The sequence below is a fragment of the Rattus norvegicus genome, chromosome 1, assembly GCF_036323735.1.
Source record: "Rattus norvegicus strain BN/NHsdMcwi chromosome 1, GRCr8, whole genome shotgun sequence".
In the NCBI taxonomy this organism is placed as follows: Eukaryota; Metazoa; Chordata; class Mammalia; order Rodentia; family Muridae; genus Rattus; species Rattus norvegicus.
In genome coordinates, this window is record NC_086019.1 from 83,792,063 (window position 1) to 83,817,124 (window position 25,062).

General features: G+C 37.0%; 1 protein-coding gene across 1 annotated transcript in view; it reads right to left on the bottom strand.

Annotated features, from left to right (window-relative positions):
• Nucleotides 1-5,826: 5,826 nt before the first annotated feature.
• Nucleotides 5,827-25,062, bottom strand: part of LOC100360574 (alcohol sulfotransferase-like) — a 57,104-nt gene continuing 37,868 nt past the window's right edge. Inside the window, 3 exon segments of the mRNA XM_039100813.2 lie at nucleotides 5,827-5,939; nucleotides 13,015-13,192; nucleotides 23,370-23,464. Coding sequence (XP_038956741.1) covers nucleotides 5,827-5,939; nucleotides 13,015-13,192; nucleotides 23,370-23,464 — 386 coding nt within the window.

A 25,062-nucleotide genomic window follows, 5' to 3' on the forward strand; every position in this document is an offset into this window, starting at 1 on the left:
ATAGTAATATTTTGACGTCTTCTTTTCCGATCTGTATCCCCTTGACCTCCTTTTGTTGTCGGATTGCTCTGGCTAGAACTTCAAGAACTATATTGAATAAGTAGGGAGAGAGTGGGCAGCCTTGTCTAGTCCCTGATTTTAGTGGGATTGCTTCAAGTTTCTCTCCATTTAGTTTAATGTTAGCAACTGGTTTGCTGTATATGGCTTTTACTATGTTTAGGTATGGGCCTTGAATTCCTATTCTTTCCAGGACTTTTATCATGAAAGGGTGTTGAATTTTGTCAAATGCTTTCTCAGCATCTAATGAAATGATCATGTGGTTTTGTTCTTTCAGTTTGTTTATATAATGGATCACGTTGATGGTTTTCCGTATATTAAACCATCCCTGCATGCCTGGGATGAAGCCTACTTGATCATGGTGGATGATTGTTTGATGTGCTCTTGGATTCGGTTTGCCAGAATTTTATTGAGTATTTTTGCGTCGATATTCATAAGGGAAATTGGTCTGAAGTTCTCTTTCTTTGTTGGGTCTTTGTGTGGTTTAGGTATAAGAGTAATTGTGGGTTTATAGAAGGAATTCGGGAGTGATCCATCTGTTACAATTTTGTGGAATAGTTTGGATAATATTGGTATGAGGTCTTCTATGAAGGTTTGATAGAATTCTGCACTAAACCCGTCTGGACCTGGGCTCTTTTTGGTTGGGAGACCTTTAATGACTGCTTCTATTTCATTAGGAGTTATGGGGTTGTTTAACTGGTTTATCTGTTCCTGATTTAACTTCGGTACATGGTATCTGTCTAGGAAATTGTCCATTTCCTGTAGATTTTCAAGTTTTGTTGAATATAGGCTTTTATAGTAAGATCTGATGATTTTTTGAATTTCCTCTGAATCTGTAGTTATGTCTCCCTTTTCATTTCTGATTTTGTTCATTTGGACACACTCTCTGGGTCCTCTCGTTAGTCTAGCTAAGGGTTTATCTATCTTGTTGATTTTCTCAAAGAACCAACTTTTGGTTCTGTTGATTCTTTCTATGGTCCTTTTTGTTTCTACTTGGTTGATTTCAGCTCTGAGTTTGATTATTTCCTGCCTTCTACTCCTCCTCTGTGTATTTGCTTCTTTTTGCTCTAGAGCTTTTAGGTGTGCTGTCAAGCTGCTGACATATGCTCTTTCCTGTTTCTTTCTGCAGGCACACAGCGCTATGAATTTTCCTCTTAGCACAGCTTTCATTGTGTCCCATAAGTTTGGGTATGTTGTACCTTCATTTTCATTAAATTCTAAAAAGTTTTAAATTTCTTTCTTTATTTCTTCCTTGACTAGGTTATCATTGAGTAGAGCATTGTTCAATTTCCACGTATACGTGGACATTCTTCCCTTATTGTTATTGAAGACCAATTTCAGGCCGTGGTGGTCTGATAGCACGCATGGGATTATTTCTATCTTTCTGTACCTGTTGAGGCCCGTTTTTTGACCAACTATATGGTCAATTTGGAGAAAGTACCATGAGGAGCTGAGAAGAAGGTATATCCTTTTGCTTTAGGATAGAATGCTCTATAAATATCCGTTAAGTCCATTTGGCTCATGACTTCTCTAAGTCTGTCTACGTCTCTGTTTAATTTCTGTTTCTATGATCTGTCCGTTGATGAGAGTGGAGTGTTGAACTCTCCCACTATTATTGTGTGAGGTGCAATGTGTGTTTTGAGCTTTAGTAAGGTTTCTTTTACGTATGTAGGTGCCCTTGTATTTGGGGCAGAGATATTTAGGATTGAGAGTTCATCTTGGTGGATTTTTCCTTTGATGAATATGAAGTGTCCTTCCTTATCTTTTTTGATGACTTTTAATTGAAAATTGATTTTAATTGATATTAGAATGGCTACTCCAGCTTGCTTCTTCTGACCATTTGCTTGGAAAGTTGTTTTCCAGCCTTTCGCTCTGAGGTAGTGTCTGTCTTTGTCTCTGAGGTGTGTTTCCTGTAGGCAGCAGAATGCAGGGTCCTCGTTGCATATCCAGTTTGTTAATCTATGTCTTTTTATTGGGGAGTTGAGGCCATTGATGTTGAGAGATATTAAGGAATATTGGTTATTGCTTCCTGTTATATTCATATTTGGATATGAGGTTATGTTTGTGTGCTTTTTCTCTCTTTGTTTTGTTGCCAAGACGATTAGTTTCTTGCTTCTTCTAGGGTATATCTTGCCTCCTTATGTTGGGCTTTACCCTTTATTATCCTTTGTAGTTCTGAATTTGTAGAAAGATATTGTGTAAATTTGGTTTTGTCATGGAAAATCTTGGTTTCTCCACCTATGTTAATTGAGAGTTTTGCAGGATGCAGTAACCTGGGCTGGCATTTGTGTTCTCTTAGGGTCTGTATGACATCTGTCCAGGGTCTTCTGGCCTTCAAAGTTTCTGGCGAAAAGTCTGGTGTGCTTCTGATAGGTCTGCCTTTATATGTTACTTGACCTTTTTCCCTTACTGCTTTTAATATTTTTTTCTTTATTTTGTGCGTTTGGTGTTTTGACTATTATGTGACGGGAGGTGTTTCTTTTCTGGTCCAATCTATTTGGAGTTCTGTAGGCTTCTTGTATGCCTATGGGTATCTCTTTTTTTAGGTTAGGGAAGTTTTCTTCTATGATTTTGTTGAAGATATTTACTGGTCCTTTGAGCTGGGAGTCTTCACTCTCTTCTATACCTATTATCCTTAGGTTTGATCTTCTCATTGAGTCCTGGATTTCCTGTATGTTTTGGACCAGTAGCTTTTTCAGCTTTACATTATCTTTGACAGTTGAGTCAATGATTTCTATGGAATCTTCTGCTCCCGAGATTCTCTCTTCCATCTCTTGTATTCTGTTGGTGAAGCTTGTATCTACAGCTCCTTGTCTCTTCTTTTGATTTTCTATATCCAGGGTTGTTTCCATGTGTTCTTTCTTGATTGCTTTTATTTCCATTTTTAATTTTTTCAACTGTTTATTGTGTTTTCCTGGAATTCTTTCAGGGATTTTTGTGTCTCCTCTCTATGGGTTTCAACTTGTTTATTTATGTTTTCCTGGAATTCTTTCAGGAATTTTTGCGATTCCTCTCTGTAGGCTTCTACTTGTTCTATAAGGGAGTTCTTCACGTCTTTCTTGAAGTCCTCCAGCATCATGATCAAATATGATTTTGAAACTAGATCTTGCTTTTCTGGTGTGTTTGGATATTCCATGTTTATTTTGGTGGGAGAATTGGGCTCCGATGATGCCATGTAGTCTTGGTTTCTGTTGTTTGGGTTCCTGCGCTTGCCTCTCGCCATCAGATTATCTCTAGTGTTACTTTGTTCTGCTATTTCTGACAGTGGCTAGACTGTCCTATAAGCCTGTGTGTCAGGAGTGCTGTAGACCTGTTTTCCTGTTTTCTTTCAGCCAGTTATGGGGACAGAGTTTTCTGCTTTCTGGCATGTAGTTTTTCCTCTCTACAGGTCTTCAGCTGTTCCTGTGGGCCTGTGTCTTGAGTTCACCAGGCAGGTCACTTGCAGCAGAAAAGTTGGTCTTACCTGTGGTCCTGAGGCTCAAGTTTGCTCGTGGGGTGCTGCCTACGAGCTCTCTGCGGTGGCAGCAACCAGAAAGAACTGCGCCACCCTTTCTGGGAGCTTCCGTGCACTAGGGTTCCAGATGGCATTTGGTGTTTTCCTCTGGCGTCCAAGATGTGTGTGCAGAGTGCAGTCTCTTCTGGTTTCCCAGGCGTGTCTGCCTCTCTGAAGGTTTAGCTCTCCCTCCCACAGGATTTGGGTGCAGAGAACTGTTTATCCTGTCTGTTTCCTTCAGGTTCCGGCGGTGTCTCAGGCTCAGGGGTCCGGCCGCTCCTGGGCCCTCCCCTACGGAAACCCAGAGGCCTTATACAGTTTCCTCTTGGTCCAGGGATGTGGGCAGGGGTGGGCAGTGTTGGTGGTCTCCTCCGCTCTGCAGCCTCGTGTGTGCCCACCTGACCAGTCGGTGAGGTCTCCCTCACGGGGTTTGGGAGCAGAGAGCTGCTGTGGGCCAGGATCCGCGGGTGTGGGACTTCCCGAGATACTTTTTTTAAAATTAGACAAAATGAGTGAGTTGTAGGATGATGTCATCACCAAGGTGTAGGCAGGTACAGGATAGAATGAGGCCTGTCATTGAATGAGGAGACTGTAATGGAAAGGGGTGAAGACTGGAGGGACTGGAAGAGAAGCTATAGAGAGAACATGGAGGCTGATGTTAAGATTCCATGCTGTGTATTTGTAGGTTTTTATGAATATTATTAAGGCATGGATGTGTACAGGCCTTTGCAGGTATAGGTGGGTAAATATATCTTATTATTTGGATCAGAGGTTTTTGTGTTGTGTGTTCTTTCTTGTGGAGAGTTGAGTTTGGGAGAGTGTGTGGTGGCAGAGACATTGGGCTGCAATGCGATGTGTATTTCTTGCAAGGTATCTAGTAGATATCTTCGGGCCCTGCAGTGGTGGACTAGTGGGGGAAAAAGACAGCCATTTTTATAATTTTGCAACACCACTACCAGAAGACAGATAGCAAACCCTTGACACTATTTAATGATACTCTGCTATTCTTGCAAATAAGAGTTTACCATATCTGCTATCTTTGAGATTTTATCCATCATTTGATTAAAACAGACAAAAAACACATCCAAACATTAGACAGAGCTCAGGTAATCTTAAGGAAGAATTTTGGGTAGAATTGAAGGAGCTGCTGTGGTCAAGATCAATAGAAGAAGGCCTACAGAGGCAAATAACCTGGACCTATATTGGCTCGCAAAGACTTAATGTTCAACCAAAGAGTATGCATTTATTGGACCTAGGCTGCTGACAAGTATGTAGCTGTTATGAATCTTAGTTTTCATGTGAGTCTCATGAAGACCAATTGAAACAGGAGCTGTCTGTGACTTGGACTCTCTTCCCTGCCTTTGGATCCCTTTCCCATAGTTGGGCTGATTTCTCTGAACTCAGGAGGAGAGGTTGCACTTAGTCCTTATGGGATTCGATGTACCATGGTGCGTTTGTCCCTGGGAGGGGAGATAGGTGGCCCCCCTTCATTGAGGAGAAGAGACGAAGAGACAGAGGGAGGAAGTTATCAGTGTGGGATGGAGAGAAGAGGCAATGGCTGTAACCAGCATGAATAAAATAAATGAAAAAAAAGAGTAAAAGAAAAAAATAGGAATATATATATATATATATATATTTCTTCAGCAAAATTTAAGATGATATTTGAGCAAAGTATGATAAACACTTAAATACTGAGATATACTTCTTTAATTTCCATAGCATCACACTGAGAATCTTTTGTCATGTCTGTTCTCAGTAAATAAATCCCCTCATAAATTACTTATGAATGAAAATAAAATATTATAAAGCTGGAATTCTAGAAAGTAAATTGGAATTTGCTGATAATATACTATAAAATAGTAATAAAAGTAGCAAATATTTGATTACTCAAGACTTCGTGATTCTAGGCCAAATAGATGACTATCAAAAATGGAGAGATATTGGTACTGTTTAGGTAGAGGACCTGAGGTCAGATTCTAGGACCCAAATCAGGAAGTTTACAGCTTCATGATACTGCAGGTTCCTAGTACCAGTGCAATCTTCTGGCCTCTGAAGGCACTACAAACTGAAAGGATCACCCACCAATACCACTACCTACACAACCACCACCATCACCACCTCTGTTGATACTACTTGTATTAGTAATACTATCTTTTAAAAAATCACTTTCACAATTCCACAATAGTATTTATTCAATGAAATCATTCAGCTTTCAGATATAGAATACCTGAAACATAAACATCAGTGTTCATAAAATATTTAAAAGTTTTGAAAATTTATTCCCATGGGAACATCCCTGGAGGGAAACCAGCCATTTTTTCCTGGACCACTTTATCAAAGGCTCTAGCTTGGGCTACTGTGAAGTGATTCTTCCAGTCCTCAATTGTGCCTGAGAAATTGGAAGCACAAATAAAGGTGGGTTAATAATGGACTTACACTGCTCTAGCTCCTCCCATCACATGCTCTTACTATCTGTTTCATAAAGACCACACAGTTAATAAAGCAAACTACCATTTTCTGTAGAAACCTACTTAATCCCTGAAATCATATATACAGATTGCTCCCTCTGTGGAAATTATATCCTACCTTTTCCTCACCTAACCTACATGCTACACAATCTAACAGCAGCAAAACTGACTTGATCTTTTTATTTATCCAGATTATTCCTACTTTCCATCATATCTGTTTCTATCAAATTAGCCAACTCAAGAGTGTTTATCATCTCAATTGTCGAAACAGACTTCACCTGTGCTATCTACATTCTAATGTTTACTTATAGATGTTCTTCACAGCATGCAAGTAACTTTCAAATAATATCTTTAAAAGATTACATATGTGTGTGTGGGTTCACATGAGAGCTTCATATATAGTTTTGAGCAGGATTTCAGCTGTTTGGTTTTTCCCACAAAATAAAGGTTACCCAGACACTCTCAGTTGATAACATTGCAGGATTTATGTTTCACTCAGCCATGTTGTTTTGTGATTCATGAAGCTCTGTATAATTTCAGCCCCAAACCTTTGTAGCACTGTCACTTCTGACTGCACATTGATTTTCACCACTCCATAATAGAAGGTCTTTAGATTTAGCCTTAGAGATTGGTCAACTGCTCATGCTGTGATGTGTCTTCCTGCACTCCAGAGGCATAATATCTTTCATTTAATTACATCTTGGTCTTTATTAATAATGTGGTAAGTTTCTCATACCATCTTTCTTCTATTTACAACCCAGCAGCCCCCATCCTGCTTTATTTCCTAGCTATGGGATGTGTTCCATCCATTTCTGCTTTAAATATACGCACAGAATACGCATCTAATATATGTGAAAAAGATGTGTTTCTTAAATTACTAAATGGTTCATTTTACAAAGAGTGCCAGACATATAGGACATTCTCAGGGTTGAATTTTTCAATGAATTTATGAATGTGTGAGAAAATGTGTGTGAAATGTGTTAGGCAGTGCTCAAACTTTACTGATGAGGAAAAATTAGTCTTTGAGATGTTACCAAGTATGATAGTGATGGATGTGGAAGGGAATCCAAATGATTGACAATAGAAGTCATGCTTTTGTTTATCACATTACTTTCTTTCTGTATTATCACACAATTTAATTTTAATTCCCCTGTGGGCTGTATTAAAGAAAAGATAAAGAATTAATAAAGTATAAATCACTAACACAGCATATTAAAATAATATACCATTAGCTGATACGAATACAAAATATCTTCTGATTAGATGAGTGCCTATCAGTATCCATTGCTACTCTCAGGTTTCTTATGTTCTTCATTATTAGACCATGTTTTCTTCTTCTTTTCCACAGCATGTCTGGATCCTGAGAAGCCAAACCAGATAGATGCTGAACTATAAGTATCTCAACAAATTCAATTTGGCTTCCCAATAAAATAAAACAGTCTATCTGAGTAAACCTCATCTTTGGAGGTACACACATTCGGTTCTAAGTCTACCTATGGGAAAATCCTTTGCACATTACAGATTCAGTACATTTCTTTTCATTCATTTTTTTTCTGAAAATCTCCCTAAACTTGTGTGTCTCAGATGGCAGAATAAGCCAGATGGCAGGATAAACCAAACATATGGTAGCTTAATTCTTGTTGAAAAGGAACTTCCTCATAGTTCTGGAGGATACACTTTTTCTGACCATTTTAGGCTTTCCTTTTTGGCCTGCTCATGGCAGGCTTCTTCCTCACTCCATAGGTCATCTTCCCTTTGTGTCTCTGATTAATGTCTTCTGAAGTTACCAGGAAAATGATTAATGGCCCGAGTAATTTGTAGAGCAAACATACACTGTGAAGTAATGATGGTTGGGACATTTGAGGTTTGTCAGAAGATACTTCCTACACATGTCCCAATTGTTGCATTGCCTTTACAAAAGGGGTTGAATGATGGCTAACATATCTCTAGTCTGCATTTCCTGAAGTATATAATTGTGGGCTTACAATGACTAAAATTGCATGTGGAAAATTATTGCTTGGAGGTTAAAACCAGACTCATCTCATCAACTTGAATGATTGAGTCTACTGGGTGAGGCTGATAAAGTAGCTCTCCAGAGGCAATAAAAGGTATTTTACTTGTGTCCCAAGAAGAAGAATTAAAGGATATGGGAAGATTGGTCTAGTGAATTCTTTCAAGCTATGGTAAGTCTAACAATTAATACAGCATTTTAATGATTTATGATTTAGGGAATTATGTCATCTAGTGGTAAATAATGAAATTGGGTTTAGATTTAATATTTGATTTGCTTATACTTGGATGATTCAAAAGTGCCACAAATATGACATAGGAATTGTGAAGACAAATATTATATTTATGTACTTTTTCCTTTCAAAATTGTTTTTAGTCATAACCATTTAATTTTGCTCTATAATAAGGTAGTGAAGCAGGTTGGTAATGAATTTGGTATCCCCGATTAGTGACCCTGTTTCCAGAGGCACATGGCTTACTAGCTGTGCATCACACTAGTAAAAGAAAGATAATTCCCAAAACAATATTTGTTTTCAAATGCAAAAAATGACACATATAAGAACTACAATAATTAAAAGACAAAAGATTTATGAAGTCTGATCAAATATCTTGACATAACTATATTATGATTAATGGTTTTATGCCTGCATGCATCTATGTATGCATGCATGCATGTATGCATGTATGTATGTATGTATGTATGTGTGTGTGTATGTATGTATATATGTATGTATTGCTCCTATAATCTATTCTACATGACAAATTTTATATACATTTGGAAGAGATTAAATCCATGTGCAGTCTCATCCTAGAAGAAACTTCCTGTAAAAGCAGAAATAATAATTGTCCTCATGGAATTTTGTCTCAAATTCTAATCCATCTGTCTCTGTTTAAGCTTATGCTTGTCAGTTTCCTTATCCCTTTGATATTAGCAGAGCTTCTTGATAGCTTAGGTATTTAATAACATAATTTTATGTTCATTTACTGTTTTGCCTCTGCCAAATTCTGATTCATTATAGAACATCTAAGAAGAGACTACTTCTTGTAGGTGAGACCTTCGGTTCTAGTGCAGAGAAATATGTTTGACTGAATCTGGAGTTCAGGAATATGGAGTTGTCATATGGCAACAGTAGTGTATTCTTACAGAGGCCATGTAGAGAAAATGTAGATACCCATTTTCTTGTAGTGAGTGGTGACATATCATGCTTAATTTTGAGTCAAAATTTCCTACTATTGAGCTACTAAGAGTCTCAGATTAAATATAATCTGGTAAGTACTTGATTTCATTTTATCTATGAAAACTCTTGATATTCTTATATTGCTAGTATCCAAATCCCACTCTGCAGCAGAGGAGGACTGAAGGTAAAGTCTCATGCATTTAAATAAGGATAAAAATTAAATCCATAACTCTTTACTTCCTCTGCTTATACCAATGTTCATATTCATTGCTAAATATTTGATGACTGACACCCTTTTCCTTCTACTCTGAGTTTCATCTCACCTATCACTACATAATCAGGTCTGGGTAACTTTCAAGGTTTGATGCATTCTGGCAAAGTCAAACTTACCTGTACCACTATGAACTGACCCACACAATGTTGTCCCAGCATAGAGAGGTGGTGGCAGAGACATAGAGAGAATTTAAATTCCCTTTCCAGGAAAGACAATTCAAAAAAAGAAAAAGTGTCATGAGCCCAAAGAATTCAAACATAGGTTCACAAATGCTGTCAGATTCTTTCTATTGGACATTTTCTTTATTTACATTTCAAATGTAATCCGCAATCCCAGTTTTCACTCCAGAACCCCCTATTGCATTGCCCCCTCCCCCTGCCTCTTTGAGGCTGCCTCTTCCTCCTCTAACCCAATCCTGTCTCCCACCATTGACCTAAAATAGGGCTTTGAGCCTTTACAGTACCATGGGCCTCGCCTACCATTGATGCTCAACAAGGCCATCCTGATGTCATGGGTCATTCCCTATATACTCTTTGGTGGTTTAGTACCTGGCAGCTCTGGGGTTTCTGTATGGTTGATACTGTACTTCTTCCTATGTAATGGCAAACCCATTCCACTCATTCAATACTTTCTCTAACTCTTTCATTGAGCACCCTCTTCTCAGTCTAATGGTTGTCTGTGAGAATCTGCCTCTGTATTTGTCAAACTCTGGCAGAGGCTATCAAGAGACAGCTATATCTGCCTCCAGTAAGCAAAGACTTCTTGGCATTTGCAATAATGTCTAGGTTTCATGACTGTAAATTGGATGGATCCTCTGATGGGGCAGTCTCATGATGGATTTTCCTTCAGTTCCTGCTCCACAATTTGACTTCATATTTTCTTCTGTTGAGTATTATGTTCCCCTTTCTATGAAGGACTGGATAAGACATACTTAGGTCTTCCTTCTTCATTAGCTTCATATGGTCTGTGAATTGTATCTTGGTAATTCTGATATTTTGCCTTATATCGACTAATTGGTGGGTGTGCAACATATGTGTTTTTTGTGATTGGGTTACCTCACTCAGAAAGATATTTTCTAGTTCCATCCATTTGCTTAAGAATTTCATGAACTCATTGTTTTTTAATAAGCTGCGTTGTACTCCATTATATAAGTGTATCACATTTTCTGTATCCATTATTCTGTTCAAGGACATCCTGGTTCTTTCTAGCTTCTGGATATTATAAATAACTTTGCTATAAACATAATGAAGAATGTGTTCTTGTTATATATTGGAACATCTTTTGGGTAGAAGCCGAGAAGTGGTTTAGCTGGGTCTTCATGTAGTACTATGTCCAATTTATGTGGAAACACTAGATTGATTTCCAGAGTGTTTGTACCAGCTTGCACTCCCACCAACAATGGTGGAATGATTCTATTTCTCATCATCCTCACTAGCATGTACTGTCACCTGAGATTTTGACCTTAGCCATCCAGACTGGTGTGAGCTAGAGTCTCAGGGTTGTTTTGATTTGCATTTCCCTGATGACAAAGGATATTTTAGATTTCTTTAGGTGCTTCATGGCCATCCCATATTCTTCCGTTAAGAATTCTTAGTCTAGCTCCATCACTCCATTTTTAATAGAGTTATTTGATTCTCTGGAGTCTAACTTGTAGAGTTATTTGCATATAGTGGATATCAGCCCTCTATCAGATATAAGATTGGTACAGATCTTTTAACAATTTATTGGTTACCTCTCTGTCCTATTGACAGTGCTCTTTTCCTTGCAGAAAACTGGGGATTTATGAGATCCCATTTGTTGATTCTTGATCTTAGCGCATAGGCTATTGGTGTAATGTTCAGGAAAAGGTTCCCTGTGCCTAAGTGTTTGAGGGTTTTCTTCACATTCTTTTTAATTAGTTCCACTGTATCTGATTTTATGTGGTGTCCTTTATCCACTTGTAATTGAGCTTTGTACAAGAAGAAAAGAATGGAATGGTTTGCATTTTTCTATATGCTGACATCCAGTGAAACTGGCATCATTTGTTGAAAAGGCTGTCTTTTTTCTACTTGTGTGTTTTAGCACGTTTGTCAAAGATAAAGTGACAATAGTTATGTGGGTTCATTTCTGCATCTTCAAGTATGTTCCATGATCTACCTTCTTCTATTTGTACTAATAAAATTCAGTTTTTATCATGATTGCTCTGTTGTAAAGGTTGAGGTCATGGATGGTGATTCCCCCAGAAGTTCTTTTATTGTTGAAAATATTTTTCCTATAGTGTTTTTTTTTATTCTGAATCAATTTGAAAGTTGATTTTTTTAACTCTTTGAAGAATTGAGTTGGAATTTTCATGAGAAGTACATTGAATGTGTAGATACTTTTGTCAAGGTAGCCATTTTTAGTATATTAGTTTTGACAATCCATGAGCATGGCAGATCTTTCCATCTTTTGAGATATTCAATTTCCTTTTTTCACAGACTTGAAGTTCTTGTCATACAGATTTTCACTTGCCTGGTTAGAGTCATATCAAGATATTTTTATATTGCTTGTGACTATTGAATAGTGTGTTATTTTCCTAATTTCTTTCTCTGTCTGTTTGTCCTTTCAGTAGAGGGAGGGTACCTCTTCGTTTGAATTAATTTTATATCCAGCCACTTTGTTGAAGTTGTTTATCATGTTTTGGAATTCTCTGGTGGTATTATTGCTGTCACTTAAATATACCATCATACCATCTGCAAATAGTCATATTTTAATTTCTTCCTTTCCAATTTGTATTCCTTTGAACTCATTTTGTTGTCTAATTACTCTAGCTAGACATGGAATACTATATTTAAAACGTAGGGATAGATTATGCAGCCTTGTCTAGCCCCTGAACTTAGTGATATTGATTCAAGTTTCTCTCCATTTATTTTTGTGAAGGGGCTAGTGAGATGGTTCAGGTGTTATGAGCACTGACCACTCTTCTTGAGTGGTGAGTTTAATTTCCAGTCACCACATTATGGCTCACAACCATCTATAATGACATTTCATGCCATCTTCTGGCAACACACGGAGCACTCTCACACAGGGAAAATGCCTTAAAGTTTTAACCCTAGAGAATTTTCTTAGTCCTTTTGTCTACTCTGCCCTCCTCTAGGGAAGCAATATTGAACTATTCAACATCTTTTCCAGGCGTTAATGTGATTTTTATGTTTCTGTGGTTATCATCTTACATATATTTAGTCTACTCCTGCATTTTTAATATTTTTAGTTCAGGATTATGATACAGGGACCTTTACAATACCTAATATAAACATGACTACTTTCCCATTTTTTTCACAAAAGTTAATGAATATTACTATCTTCAATCCCAAGATCATCTCCCACAATAAATCAAATATTCACAGTGTGTGATGCCCATCTTCTCCATAAAAATATTCACCTGTAATATTTGTGAGAAGCTTTCAGTGGTGATCAGTGACTTTCTTTACATTTCCAACACTTTCTTAGAAATTCATTGGCACAATAAGCCCTTCATGTTTTCTGACATATTTTGAAGATAGACAATCTCTTTACCTTTTCTCATGAGAGTAAAACCAGTAAGAATCAGTTCCTTCTCCATGGGACTATAATTGGACATGTTATTTTCTTTCATGAATTGGAAGGAACTGTACTTGAGGACCAAATTCAGCTCATCTGGGTCTAAATTTTTCCCCAGGAAGTCACATATCTTCTTTATGGTTCCCATTGTATCCTGAAATTAGAAGAAGCAGAAATGCAGGTGATAAACAGAGATGACTGAGATAACAGATGCAAAGAAGAAATCTGTAAATGGGGCATGGGAAAATGGATGTGAAGAAAGAGCATCAATAAATGAGAGAGCATGAATGGGGTGTAGGCTAGAAAACGCAAAGGAATAAAGTCAGGTAAGCCATACACAACATTTATATATTGAGAAAAGAAAAAGGATGGGGTTACTTTTTAGGGAGGAGAAAAATTAGAGATAGGTTCTCATAGAACCAAGGTTAAACTTAAAATTGCTTCATAGAGGACAATGACATTGATTTCAGAAACTTGCACCTCCATCTCCATAGTACCATTGTAAAATGTTTGTGCTGATAAATTCACTAAGTATACTGAGATTTTTTTTAAGACAGGTCCTCAATATGGAGTTTTGTCTTGTGCAGTGGAAGTTGCTATGGAGACCAGTAAACCTCTAGCTCACAGAGATGAGTGATCCATCTATCTGGCTTTTTCCTTTCAAGTACTGCCATTGAACTTAACCTGCCGTGGATATTTAAGGAACCTTAATAAAATACTGTTAGAAAATGATCAAGGCAAATTTAGGGATGTGTACAAAGACCTAGACATAATTTAATATTTACAATTTAATACCTTTGGCTTAGGCTAAGTGGAAACAATACAGTTTTAAAACAGTCTCATAAAATGTTGTCAATATTAATTACTTGAGGTAATTCTGAGAGATTTTGTTTTGAGTAAGCTTCTCAAGTTGCAGCTCAGGTGGGCATCAAATTTAACATTTTTCTGTCTCAGATCCCCAATTTTTGCAATAATATCTGTGTACTACTGCAATTGGTTTATCTGCAGGAGATAGGTATTACAAATAAAAATCTTTGAACAACAAAAAATTGTGCTTTGAATGGGACCACGAATATTTCTTTGTTTAAACTTGTTTTTACATATTTATCAGAGTTCCACTTAATATTTCATAGAAAACACAACAATCATGAGAATAACTGTGAAGAATATTAAATGGTCAGAAAGGAGGCTAATGGGAATGTGCACTAGTGTGCAGCAGACAGCTAGGGAGTGATCCTTCCTAAGGAAGATTTAATTTCATGTTGATTAAGTAAAAGATTCTAGATATGGGAAAAAGAGTGTAATGAAAGTTTTTTTTTTTTACATGTAATCTTTCTGATTCCAGAGAGAGAATAAAAAAGAGGTCAAATTATTTTGTGATGATTTCATGTTTTGTTTGTTGTATGGTTGCACTTTAATTTTTATCAATAATTATTTTTTCTCAATTCTTTCAGTGGGCTGACAGCAGACCTTCCCCTTTCCCTCTGCTTTACTAGATCTCATGCCCAAGTCTCATCCTTAGTTCTGCAGAAAAAAACAAGTAAACCACCTTGGCTAGAAAAACAGGTAGCCTCTCAAAAGAAAAATCTTCATTTTTCCCAACATGCCTCAAGTTCAATGACCCAGACACCTAATTAACTCTTCAGAAAAACACAGTACTTTGGTGGGAGAATTGTTTGCCTCAGCCCCCAACTCCAGAATGCACTCCTAAGGAAGCTATACCCCATCATGACAAGGGAAGCAATTAGGTTACAACTTCATATCTTCATTTCCCCCTACATTCTTCAAATCCAATCAGTGAGTCTCATTTTCACCTCTTTATTGAACCTCCTTCTGTGGCCTCTCCTCATTCTCTGACCCAATTTCCAGGAGATTGACTAAAGTTCCTTGTGGAATACCTTGCTTTCCTCCCTCTTGTGTGGCTCTTCTATTGAGTCCAGTCCATATTTGTTCCTAACTCTCAGATCTCACGACTCATAATCACATCTTATCTGGGACTGAAATTTAGTTTCTAAAAGATATATAAATCTACCCCTTTCTCTTAATAAGCAGAGTGAAACAGAAGCCAGGAAACAAAAACTCCCACCCAATAAAATCCAGACCAGCTATCAGCACCTAGACTGATTGTCTTCCTAATTTAAGATGCCTATCTTAGTCACGGTTTCTATTCCTACACAAAATCATGAACAAGATGTAAATTGGGAAGGAAAAGGTTTATTCAGCTTTTACTTCATCACCAAAGGAAGTCAGGAGTGGAACTCCAGCAGGTCAGGAAGGAGGAGCTGATGCAGAAGCCATGGAGGGATGTTACTTACAGGACTGTTTCCCCTGGCTTGCTCAGCTGACTTTCTTATAGAAACCAAGACTACCAGCCCAGGGATGGTTCCACCCATAAGCATCCACCTCCATTGATCACTATTTGACATATGTCTTGCAGCTGGATCACATGGAGGCTAGATTATGTCAAGTTGACAGAAAAAACCACCCAGTATAATTCCAGTTCCTAAGTTCCTAAATTCCAATGAAAAAACAATCAATAACAATCAGGAAAATATATACACACCAGGGGCCATCAATCATAACACAGCATGTCTAGAATATTTCACCATAGCTGAGGAACACAGAAAAATACTTAAAACAAATTGTAAGTATGATAGTGTTCTTTGTAAGGGAAATTAATTTCTCCCTTAAAGAAATCTATGAAACCAAAAAGAAACATGAGAAAATGAATTGAACTGATTTCCCCCTGAGTTGAAATAGAATCAGCGCATGAAATTCAAATTGAGGAAATCACAAAAAGGAAATTTCTGGAACTCAGGTATCTCAGGGATAATATTCCCCCAAAAGTACAATACACAGTATAGAGAACTTTAAGTCTTGAACATATTTTATAAGAAAGGAATATATTGAAGAGAAAATTAAAGAAAAATTAAGTACATTAAATTCAATACTAATATCAAGTTTAATGATATAAATATTACAATGTTAGAATCCTGGCACAGACAAAAATCACCAACAGAATACAAGAGATAGAAGAGATAATCTCATAAGCAGAAGATTCCATAGAAATCATCGACACAACTGTGAAAGATAATGTAAAATGGAAAAAGCTACTGGCCCAAAATATACAGGAAATCCAGGAAACAATGAGAAGATCAAACCTAAGGACAGTAGATATAGAAGAGAGTAATTGGACGAGAAAAGAAACTCTTCACATCACATAATAGTCAAAATCCCAAATGCAAAAAACAAAAAAAGAATATTAAGGGAAAAAGGTCAAGGCAGACCTATCAGAATTACACCAGACTTCTCGCCAGAGACTATGAAAGCCAGAAGATCCTGGACATATGTCATACAGACCCTAAGAGAACACAAATGGCATCGCAGGTTACTGTATCCAGCAAAGCTCTCAATTAACATAGATGGAGAAACGAAGATATTCCATGAGAAAACCAAATTTACACAATATCTATCCATAAATCCAGCCATACAAAGGATAATAAATTGTAAAACCCAACACAAGGATGCAAGCTATACCCTAGAAAAAGCAAGAAACTAATCATTTTGCAACAAAACAAAGAGAAGACAAGTACACAAACACAATGTCACATCCAAATATGATATAACAGGAAGCAATAATCAATATCCCTTAATATCTCTCAACATAATTCCCCAATAAAAAAATACAGATTAATAAACTGGATACACAATGAGGACCCAGCATTTTGCTGCCTTCAAGAAACATACCTCAAACACAAATTCAGATACTACCTCAGAGTAAAAGACTGGAAAACAACTTTCCAAGCAAATGGTCTAAAGAAGAAAGCTGGAGTAGCCATTCTATTATCGAATAAAATCGATTTTCAACCAAACGTCAAGAAAACAGATAAGGAGGGACACTTCATATTCATCAAAGGAAAAATCCACCAAGATGAATTCTCAATCCTAAATACCTATGCTCCAAATAAAAGCGCAAATACATTCATAAAAGAAACATTGCTAAAGTTCAAAGCACACATTGCACCTCACACAATAATAGTAGGAGATTTCATACCACACTCTTATCAATGGACAGATCATGGAAACAGAAATTAAACAGAGACATAGACAGACTAACAGAAGTCAGGAACCAAATGGACTTAACAGATATTTACACAATATTCTATCCTAAAACAAAGATATACCTTTTTCTCACCACTTCAAGGTACTTTCTCCAAAACTGACCATATAATTGGTCATACAAGAGGCCTCAACAGATACAAAAAGATAGAAATGATCCCATGCGACCAATCAGACAACCACCAGCTAAAGCGTCTTCAATAACAATAAGGAATGAATGCCCACATTAACATGGAAGTTGAACAATACTCTACTCAATGATAACCTGGTCAAGGAAGAAATAAAGAAGGAAATTACAAACTTCTTAGAATTTAATGAAAATGATGGTACAATATACCAAAATATATGGGACACAATGAAAATTGTGCTAAGAGGAAAACTCATAGCTCTGAGTGCCCGCAGAAAGATACAGGAGAGACAATATATCAGCAGCTTGACAGCACACCTAAAAGCTCTAGAACAAAAAGAAGCAAATACACCCAGGAGGAGTACAAGGCAGGAAATAATCAAACTGAGAGCTGAAATCAACCAAGTAGAAACAAAAAGGACCATACAAAGAATCAACAGAACCAAAAACTTTTTTTTGTTTTTTGTTTTTGTTTTTGTTTTTGTTTTTTTTTTTTTTGAGAAAATCAACAAGATAGGTAAACCCTTAGCCAGACTAACTAGAGGACACATAGAGTGTGTCCAAATTAACAAAAGTGGAAATGAAAAGGGAAACAGGACATCATAATCAGAGGAAATTCAAAAAATTATCAGATCCTACTACCAAAGCCTATATTCAACAAAACTTGAAAATCTGGAGGAAATGGACAATTTCCTAGACAGATACCAAGTTCTGAAGTTAATCAGGTACAGATAATTGAAACAATCCCATAACTCCTAAAGAAATAGAAGCAATCATTAAAAGTCGCTCAACCAAAAAGTGCCAAGGTCTGGATGGGTTCAGTGTAGAATTCTATCAGATCTTCATAGAAGACCTCATACCAATACTATCCAAACTTTTCCAGAAAATTTAAACAGATGGAGCACTACAGAATTCCTTCTATCAAGCCACAATTACTCTTATACATAAACCTCACAAAGACCCAATAAAGAAATAGAACTTCAGACCAATTTCCATTATGAATAACTACGCAAAAATAATTAATGAAATTCTTGCAAACCTAATCCAAGAGCACATCAAAACAATCATCCATCATGATCAAGTAGGCTTCATCCCAGAGATGCAGTGTTGATTTAATGTACGGAAAACCATAAACATAATCCACTATATAAACAAATGGAAAGATAAAAATCACATGATGCTGAGAAAGCATTTGACAAAATTAAACATCAATTCATGATAAAAGTCCTGGAAAGAACAGGAAATCAAGGCCCATACCTAAATATAGTAAAAGCCAAATACATCAAACCAGTAGTTAATATAAAACTAAATGGAGAGAAACTTGAAGCATTCCCACTAAAATCAGGGACTACAAAAGGCTGCCCACTCTCTCCCTACTTATTCAATATAGCTCTTGAAGTCCTAGCCAGAGCAATCAGAAAATAAAATGATATCAACGGCATACAAATTGGAAAGGAAGAAGTCAAAATATCACTATTTGCAGATGATACGATAGTATATTTAAGTGATCCCAAAAGGTCCACCAGAGAACTACTAAACCTGATAAACACCTTCAGCAAACTGGTTGGGTATAAAATTAACTCAAATAAAGACTTCCTCTACACAAAAGAGAAACAATCTGAGAAAGAAATTAGGGAAACGACACCCTTCATAATAGTACCAAATAATATAAAATACCTCGATGCGACTGTAAACAAGCAAGTGAAAGAGCTGTATGATAAGAACTTCAAGCTTCTCAAGAAGAAATTGAAGCTCTCAGAAGATGCAAAGATCTCCCATGCTCATGGATTGGCAGGATTAATATAGTAAAAATGTCCATTTCACCAAAAACAATCAACTGATTCAATGCAATCCCCATCATAATACCAATCCAATCCTTCAGAGAGTTAGACAGAACAATTTGCAAATTCATCTGGAATAACAAAAAACCTAGGATACATAAAACTGTCCTCAACAATAAAAGGACTTCCAGGGGAATCACTATCCCTGTACTCAAGCAATATAACAGAGGAATAGTGATAAAAACTTTATGCTATTGGTAGAGACTCAGGCAGATAGACCAGTGGAATACAATTGAAAACCCAGAAATGAACTCACACACATATGGTCACTTGATTTTTGACAAAGGAGCCAAAACCATCCAATGGAAAAAGATAGCATTTTCAAAAATAATGCTGGTTCAACTGGTAGTCAGCATCCAGAACAATGCAGAGCAATCCATTCTTATCATCCTGTACAAAGCTTAAGTCCGAGTGGATCAAGCACCTCTACATCAAAGTAGATACACTCATACTAATAGAAGTAAAGTGGGCAAGAGTCTCAAACACATGGTCACTTGAAAAAATTTCCTGAACAAAGCACCAATGGCTTATGCTCTAAGATCAGGAATCGAGAAATGGGACCTCATAAAATTACAAATCTTCTGTAAGGCAAAGGACACTTTTGTTAGGACAAAATGGCAAACAACAGATTGGGTAAACATCCTTACCAATCCTACACCTGAGAGAGAACTCATATCCAAAATGTACAAAGAACTCATGAAGTTAGATTGCAGGAAAGAAATAACCCTATTAAAATTGCGGTTCAGAGCTAAACAAAGAATTCACAGCTGAGGAATGCTGTATGGCTGAGAAGCCCCTAAAAAATGTTCAACATCTTTAGTCATGAGGGAAAGACAAATCAAAACAACCCTGAGAATTCACCCCACACCAGTCAGAATGGCTAATATCAAAAACTCTGGAAACAGCAGATGCTGGCAGTGATGTGGGGAAAGAGGAACACTCTTGCATTGGTGGGATTGCAGACTGGTACAACCATTCTGGAAATCAGTCTGGAGGTTCCTCAGATAATTGGACATCGCACTACCTGAGGACCTAGTTATACCTCTCTTGGGCATATATCCAAAAATACTTCAACAAATAACAAAGGCACATGCTCCATTATGTTCATAGCAGCCTTATTTATAATAGCCAGAAACTGGAAAGAACCCAGATGCCCTTCAACAGAGGAATGGATACAGAAAATGTGGTACATCTACACAATGGAATACTACTCAGCTGTCAAAAACAATGACTTTATGAAATTCATAGGCAAATGGATGGAACTGGAAAATATCATCCTGAGTGAGGTAAACCAATCACAAAAAAACACACATGGTATGTGCTCATTTATAAGTAGATATTAGCCCAAATGCTTGAATTACCCTAAATGCACAGAACATATGAAACCTAAGAAGGATGACCAAAATACGAATGCTTCACTCCTTCTTTCCAAGGGGAACAAGAATACCCTTGGGAGGGAATAGGGAGGCAAAGTTTAGAACAGAGGTTGAAGGAATGCCCATTCAGAGTCTTCCTCACATGTGGCCCATACATATACAACCACCAAACTAGATAAGACGGATGAAGCAAAGTAGTGCAGGCTGACAGGAATAGGATGTAGATCTCTCCTGAGAGAACAGCCAGAATACAGCAAATACATAGGCGAATGCCAGGAGAAAACCGCTGAACTGAGAATGGGACCCTCGTTGACAGAATCAGAGAAAGAACTGAAAGAGCTTGAAGGGGCTTGAGATCCCATATGAACAACAATGCCAACCAACCAGAGCTTTCAACTAAGCTACTACCCAGAGACTATACTTGGACTGACCCTAGTCTCCAACTACATAGGTAGCAATGAATAGACTAGTAAGGGCACCAGTGGAATGGGTAGCCCTTGGTCCTTCCAAGACTGAATCCCCAGTGAATGGATTTGTTGTGTGGAGGACAGTAATGGTAGGACGATGGGTACAGGAACGTCCATAAAGAAAGGGAGGGGGAGGAGTTAGGGGTATGGTTGCCTGGATAGTGGGAAACGTAATAACAATTGAAATGTAAATAAGAAATACCCAATATAATAAAGATGGAGAAAAAAAAAGAAGGGGAGTTGGAGGGATTAGGGGGCTGATGACCTGGAAACTGGGAAAAGGAATAACACTTGAAATGTGAATAAGAAATATCCAATTTATTAAAAATGAAAAAAGAGAAAAATATTAAATATAAATATTAAATATTAAATTAAAAATATTTTACTCCTTGCACATAATATCTACAAAATCTGTGTCAGTACTTTGAAAAGATCAGATTTAGGAGTAATAGCAATAGAAGAAGAAAAGGAAGCCCAGTTTAAAGACACAGCAAGTATTTTCAATATAAATATAAATCAAATAGAAAAATACTAACCTGAAGAAAGAGATGCCTATCAACATTCATGAAGCATGCGGAACACCAAGTAGCTTGGACCAGGAAAAAAAGTTCCCTGAGCCAATAATAGTCAAAGCATTAAATGTACAGAAGAAATTATTAAGTCATGTTCAAGAATTAAAATGGAGGAATCAAGTGGGAAAGGGGAAGGGAGAGGGGGTTGTGAAAAAGAGTACAGGTAGAGACAGGTAAAATTAATAGACATTTGAGATGTAGAATTGGAACCTAAGACAATGAAAGCTTCCTAAAATCAATGCGTATAAGAAAGTGTTCAAAGTGAAATTGGCACATAATGGCCATCTCTTGTTCCAAACGAAGAGAATGAAATAATGAAAAAGTCCAGTACTAGGATTTGGTTACATCTAATTGAGCTGTTGTCTAAATGGACCCCATGAGATTCTCCCTCAAAAAACCCAGACTGTTGATAAGAATAGAAGTTGCTCTCAACACACTGACAGCAACCCCCAATTGATAAAGATAACACCTATACAAATTAATGAATGTGAAGCTGGTCACTAAAGAGAACATCCAGCCTTACATCCTAGTGTCTTTAGTTCAGAAATTCACTTTGCATGCTCACAAAGAGAAATATAAACACTAATCTGGACACAAATACTTCTATCGATTGTGCTGTACTAATTTTAAGATGAGTTAGGTCATTGGTGGCTCAAAACTTATGGAATATAAAACCAATAAATGATTTGACTAAAGTCCCATTCCATGAGATGGAGCCTGTATGATAAACTGCATGGGTGTCCTAGAGACTAGATTGCCCAGGGCCATATTGTAAAACAAAATAGTGCTCTTAAAAAGAAAAATAGTAGTAAAATGACTCCTGGTGATATTCTGCTATGTGCATTTAACAGTGATTTGCATATGCATCATCAGAGAAACTTCTTGCAGCAACTGGGGTCAAATATAGAAATGTACAGCAATAAATTATAGAGATTGAGACACCCTAAATAGATATCTCTATCAAATCCCTCCTTCCAGAGATCAGGGAACCCTGCAAAAGAGAAGGCTGATAGACTGCTAAAGCAAGAGAAAATTGAGAGCACCAAGTGATATGAACTCTCAGAGAGTGAAGCAGCATGGACAGAGTTGGGTGGGTCTGTCCCACATACTCTCTGTCTATAACATGGTCTCCAGTTTTGTGTTTTCATGAGAGTCTTAAATGAGTGAATGAGTGGATCTCTGATCCTAGTGCTTTTAATCAGAGTCTCTTCATTTTGTTGTTTTGACTGGTCTAATTTCTGTATGATAGTTTTTCTTTTATCACACATCATTTCACTTGCAGTTGCATATTACTGTTATAAATTAATGTAAAAAGTGCAGGAACCTGGTGGTTGAAAATTAGGCTGAGGCAGTAGAGGCATGCTGCATGCTGGCTTTTTTACCATAATATATACAGCCTGTTTTCTTAACCCAAGATTGACAGCTCTCATGACAGGGGGGCCCTTCTCCTTTACTTAATGATTACAGAAATGCCTTGCAGGATTGCCTACAGCTGGATCTTATGTAGATATTTTCATAATTAAAGTTCCCACTTCTCATATTGTCCTAGCCTGTGACACATTTACAAAGAGTTGTTCAGCACATTAATTTACATTGCATTCTTTCATATTTTCTTTTCTTGATGGGTGTATAAGGAGGCATAGATCATTTGGAAAGCCTCTGGGAAAGGGTGAATATGATCAAATCCATTCACATTTAAAATTGTTTCAATTAATAAAAGATAATTTTGAAAAAGTCAAAAGAAGCAAAAGAATCACAATTCTCAGTAGCCTTTTTCATTACTAAGGTCAAGTTCTTAACTGTGCGGTGATTGTAAAATGGATGCTCACCTTCTTCATGTCCTCATAGTACAGTACCAAGAAGTTGTCCCATTCCCTCATCGACAGCCAGCCATGGATGTGCTCAAAACACAATCCATATGCAACTGTGTTCAGCGAGAAGTAAAATGTCAGTTATGAAGCCTTAACACAGGATCTGCTTGACTTTCTTCACTTTTCTGAAAGCAGCAGCAAAAGACTTTCCTAAGAAAATCTAACTAGTCTGTATTTACAGCAGTAAACATGATGTTTGAGGCAAATACACATATAGAGAACGTATAAAACCAAGTTTTATACCTATATCATTAACAAAATCATCACAACACAGATAAATCATTAATAACATGAAGAGATATCCTACTGCCAAGTTGCAAGGACAGGAGTATGTGTTTGGAAACATCTATCACATCAATACAGGAATTGAGGGGAAAACTTTTATGTTATATGGTGTTGGGAAGAAAGACTTCCATCAAAAACAGTATCATAATGTATGAATCAAGGCTATATGACATCAATAATAATCACACTAACAAAATGAGTGAGGGGAGTAAGGCATGTGTGTGTGTGTGTGTGTGTGTGTGTGTATGTGTGCGCGTGTGTGTGTGTGTGAGAGAGAGACAGAGACAGAGACAGAGAGACAGAGGCAGAGAGAAAGAGAGACAGAGACAGAGATACCAACACACACACAGAAAGAGAGAGAGAGACAGAGAGAGAGAGAATTTGTATCAGATTTTAGAATAAACTTAGCATATGTGTTTGAGGCAGATCTATTGATTATGAGAAATATATGAGGCACTGCCCAGTTTGGAAGGCAAGAGGCAGAAGAATTTAAACTGAATCATTCTATTCAGCATACCTATGTCTGCAACTTTTTTGTGGACTACCTTTTCCATTTCTTTTGAATATTCAGCCCCTGATTTTGCACATAATGCTCTTATCCTACATTGGTCTCACATGCTACAATATATATGTGCCAGTCCAGATGTGCACAATATTGCAATAATGATAAAAGTGTTATGGATATCTTAAATGATGTCTGATTGGATTCGAGGATTGATACTTGGGGGGAGGGGTTCGAAACTCCTACCTGGTACTATAAACCTGGTCATGACCCTATGACTGGAGAGATCATTTCTCCAAAGTAGGGTTCCTACTGTCATTTTACTAAATGGCCATATTGTCAAACTGCCTTCTAAATATCTGTATTTATACGTATGAATTTGTGCTGTTCTTTATGTTTGTTAGGGATTAATTTTTGTAGCTGGCATTAATTAATGCAGATTTTAAGTGATCAAAGTGTACAGAATAATTGTGAGTGCAAATATTTCACATTACATATAGCATATTGATATTACATATTACCATTACCCATTACCCATTACATATTACCTATGTTTATATTTTTAATATGCATCCCTTTCTTTGTAGGTGTGTGTGTGTGTGTGTGTGTGTGTGTGTGTGTTTATGTACGTATATAGTGTCGAAGTACATGTATGACCAAGTGTGCTGATAGAGACCAAAGGAAAACTTCTACCATGTGGATTTAGGTCATCAAGTTAGCTGCAAACAACTTTTACTCTTGAGCCATTTCACTATGCTTTGATGTGTTCCTAAATTTGGTTAAAAGTTATTTTTTAAATTTTATTTTTGATGAAACATTTTACATATTTACATTTCAAATTTTATTCCCTTTCATAGATTCCCT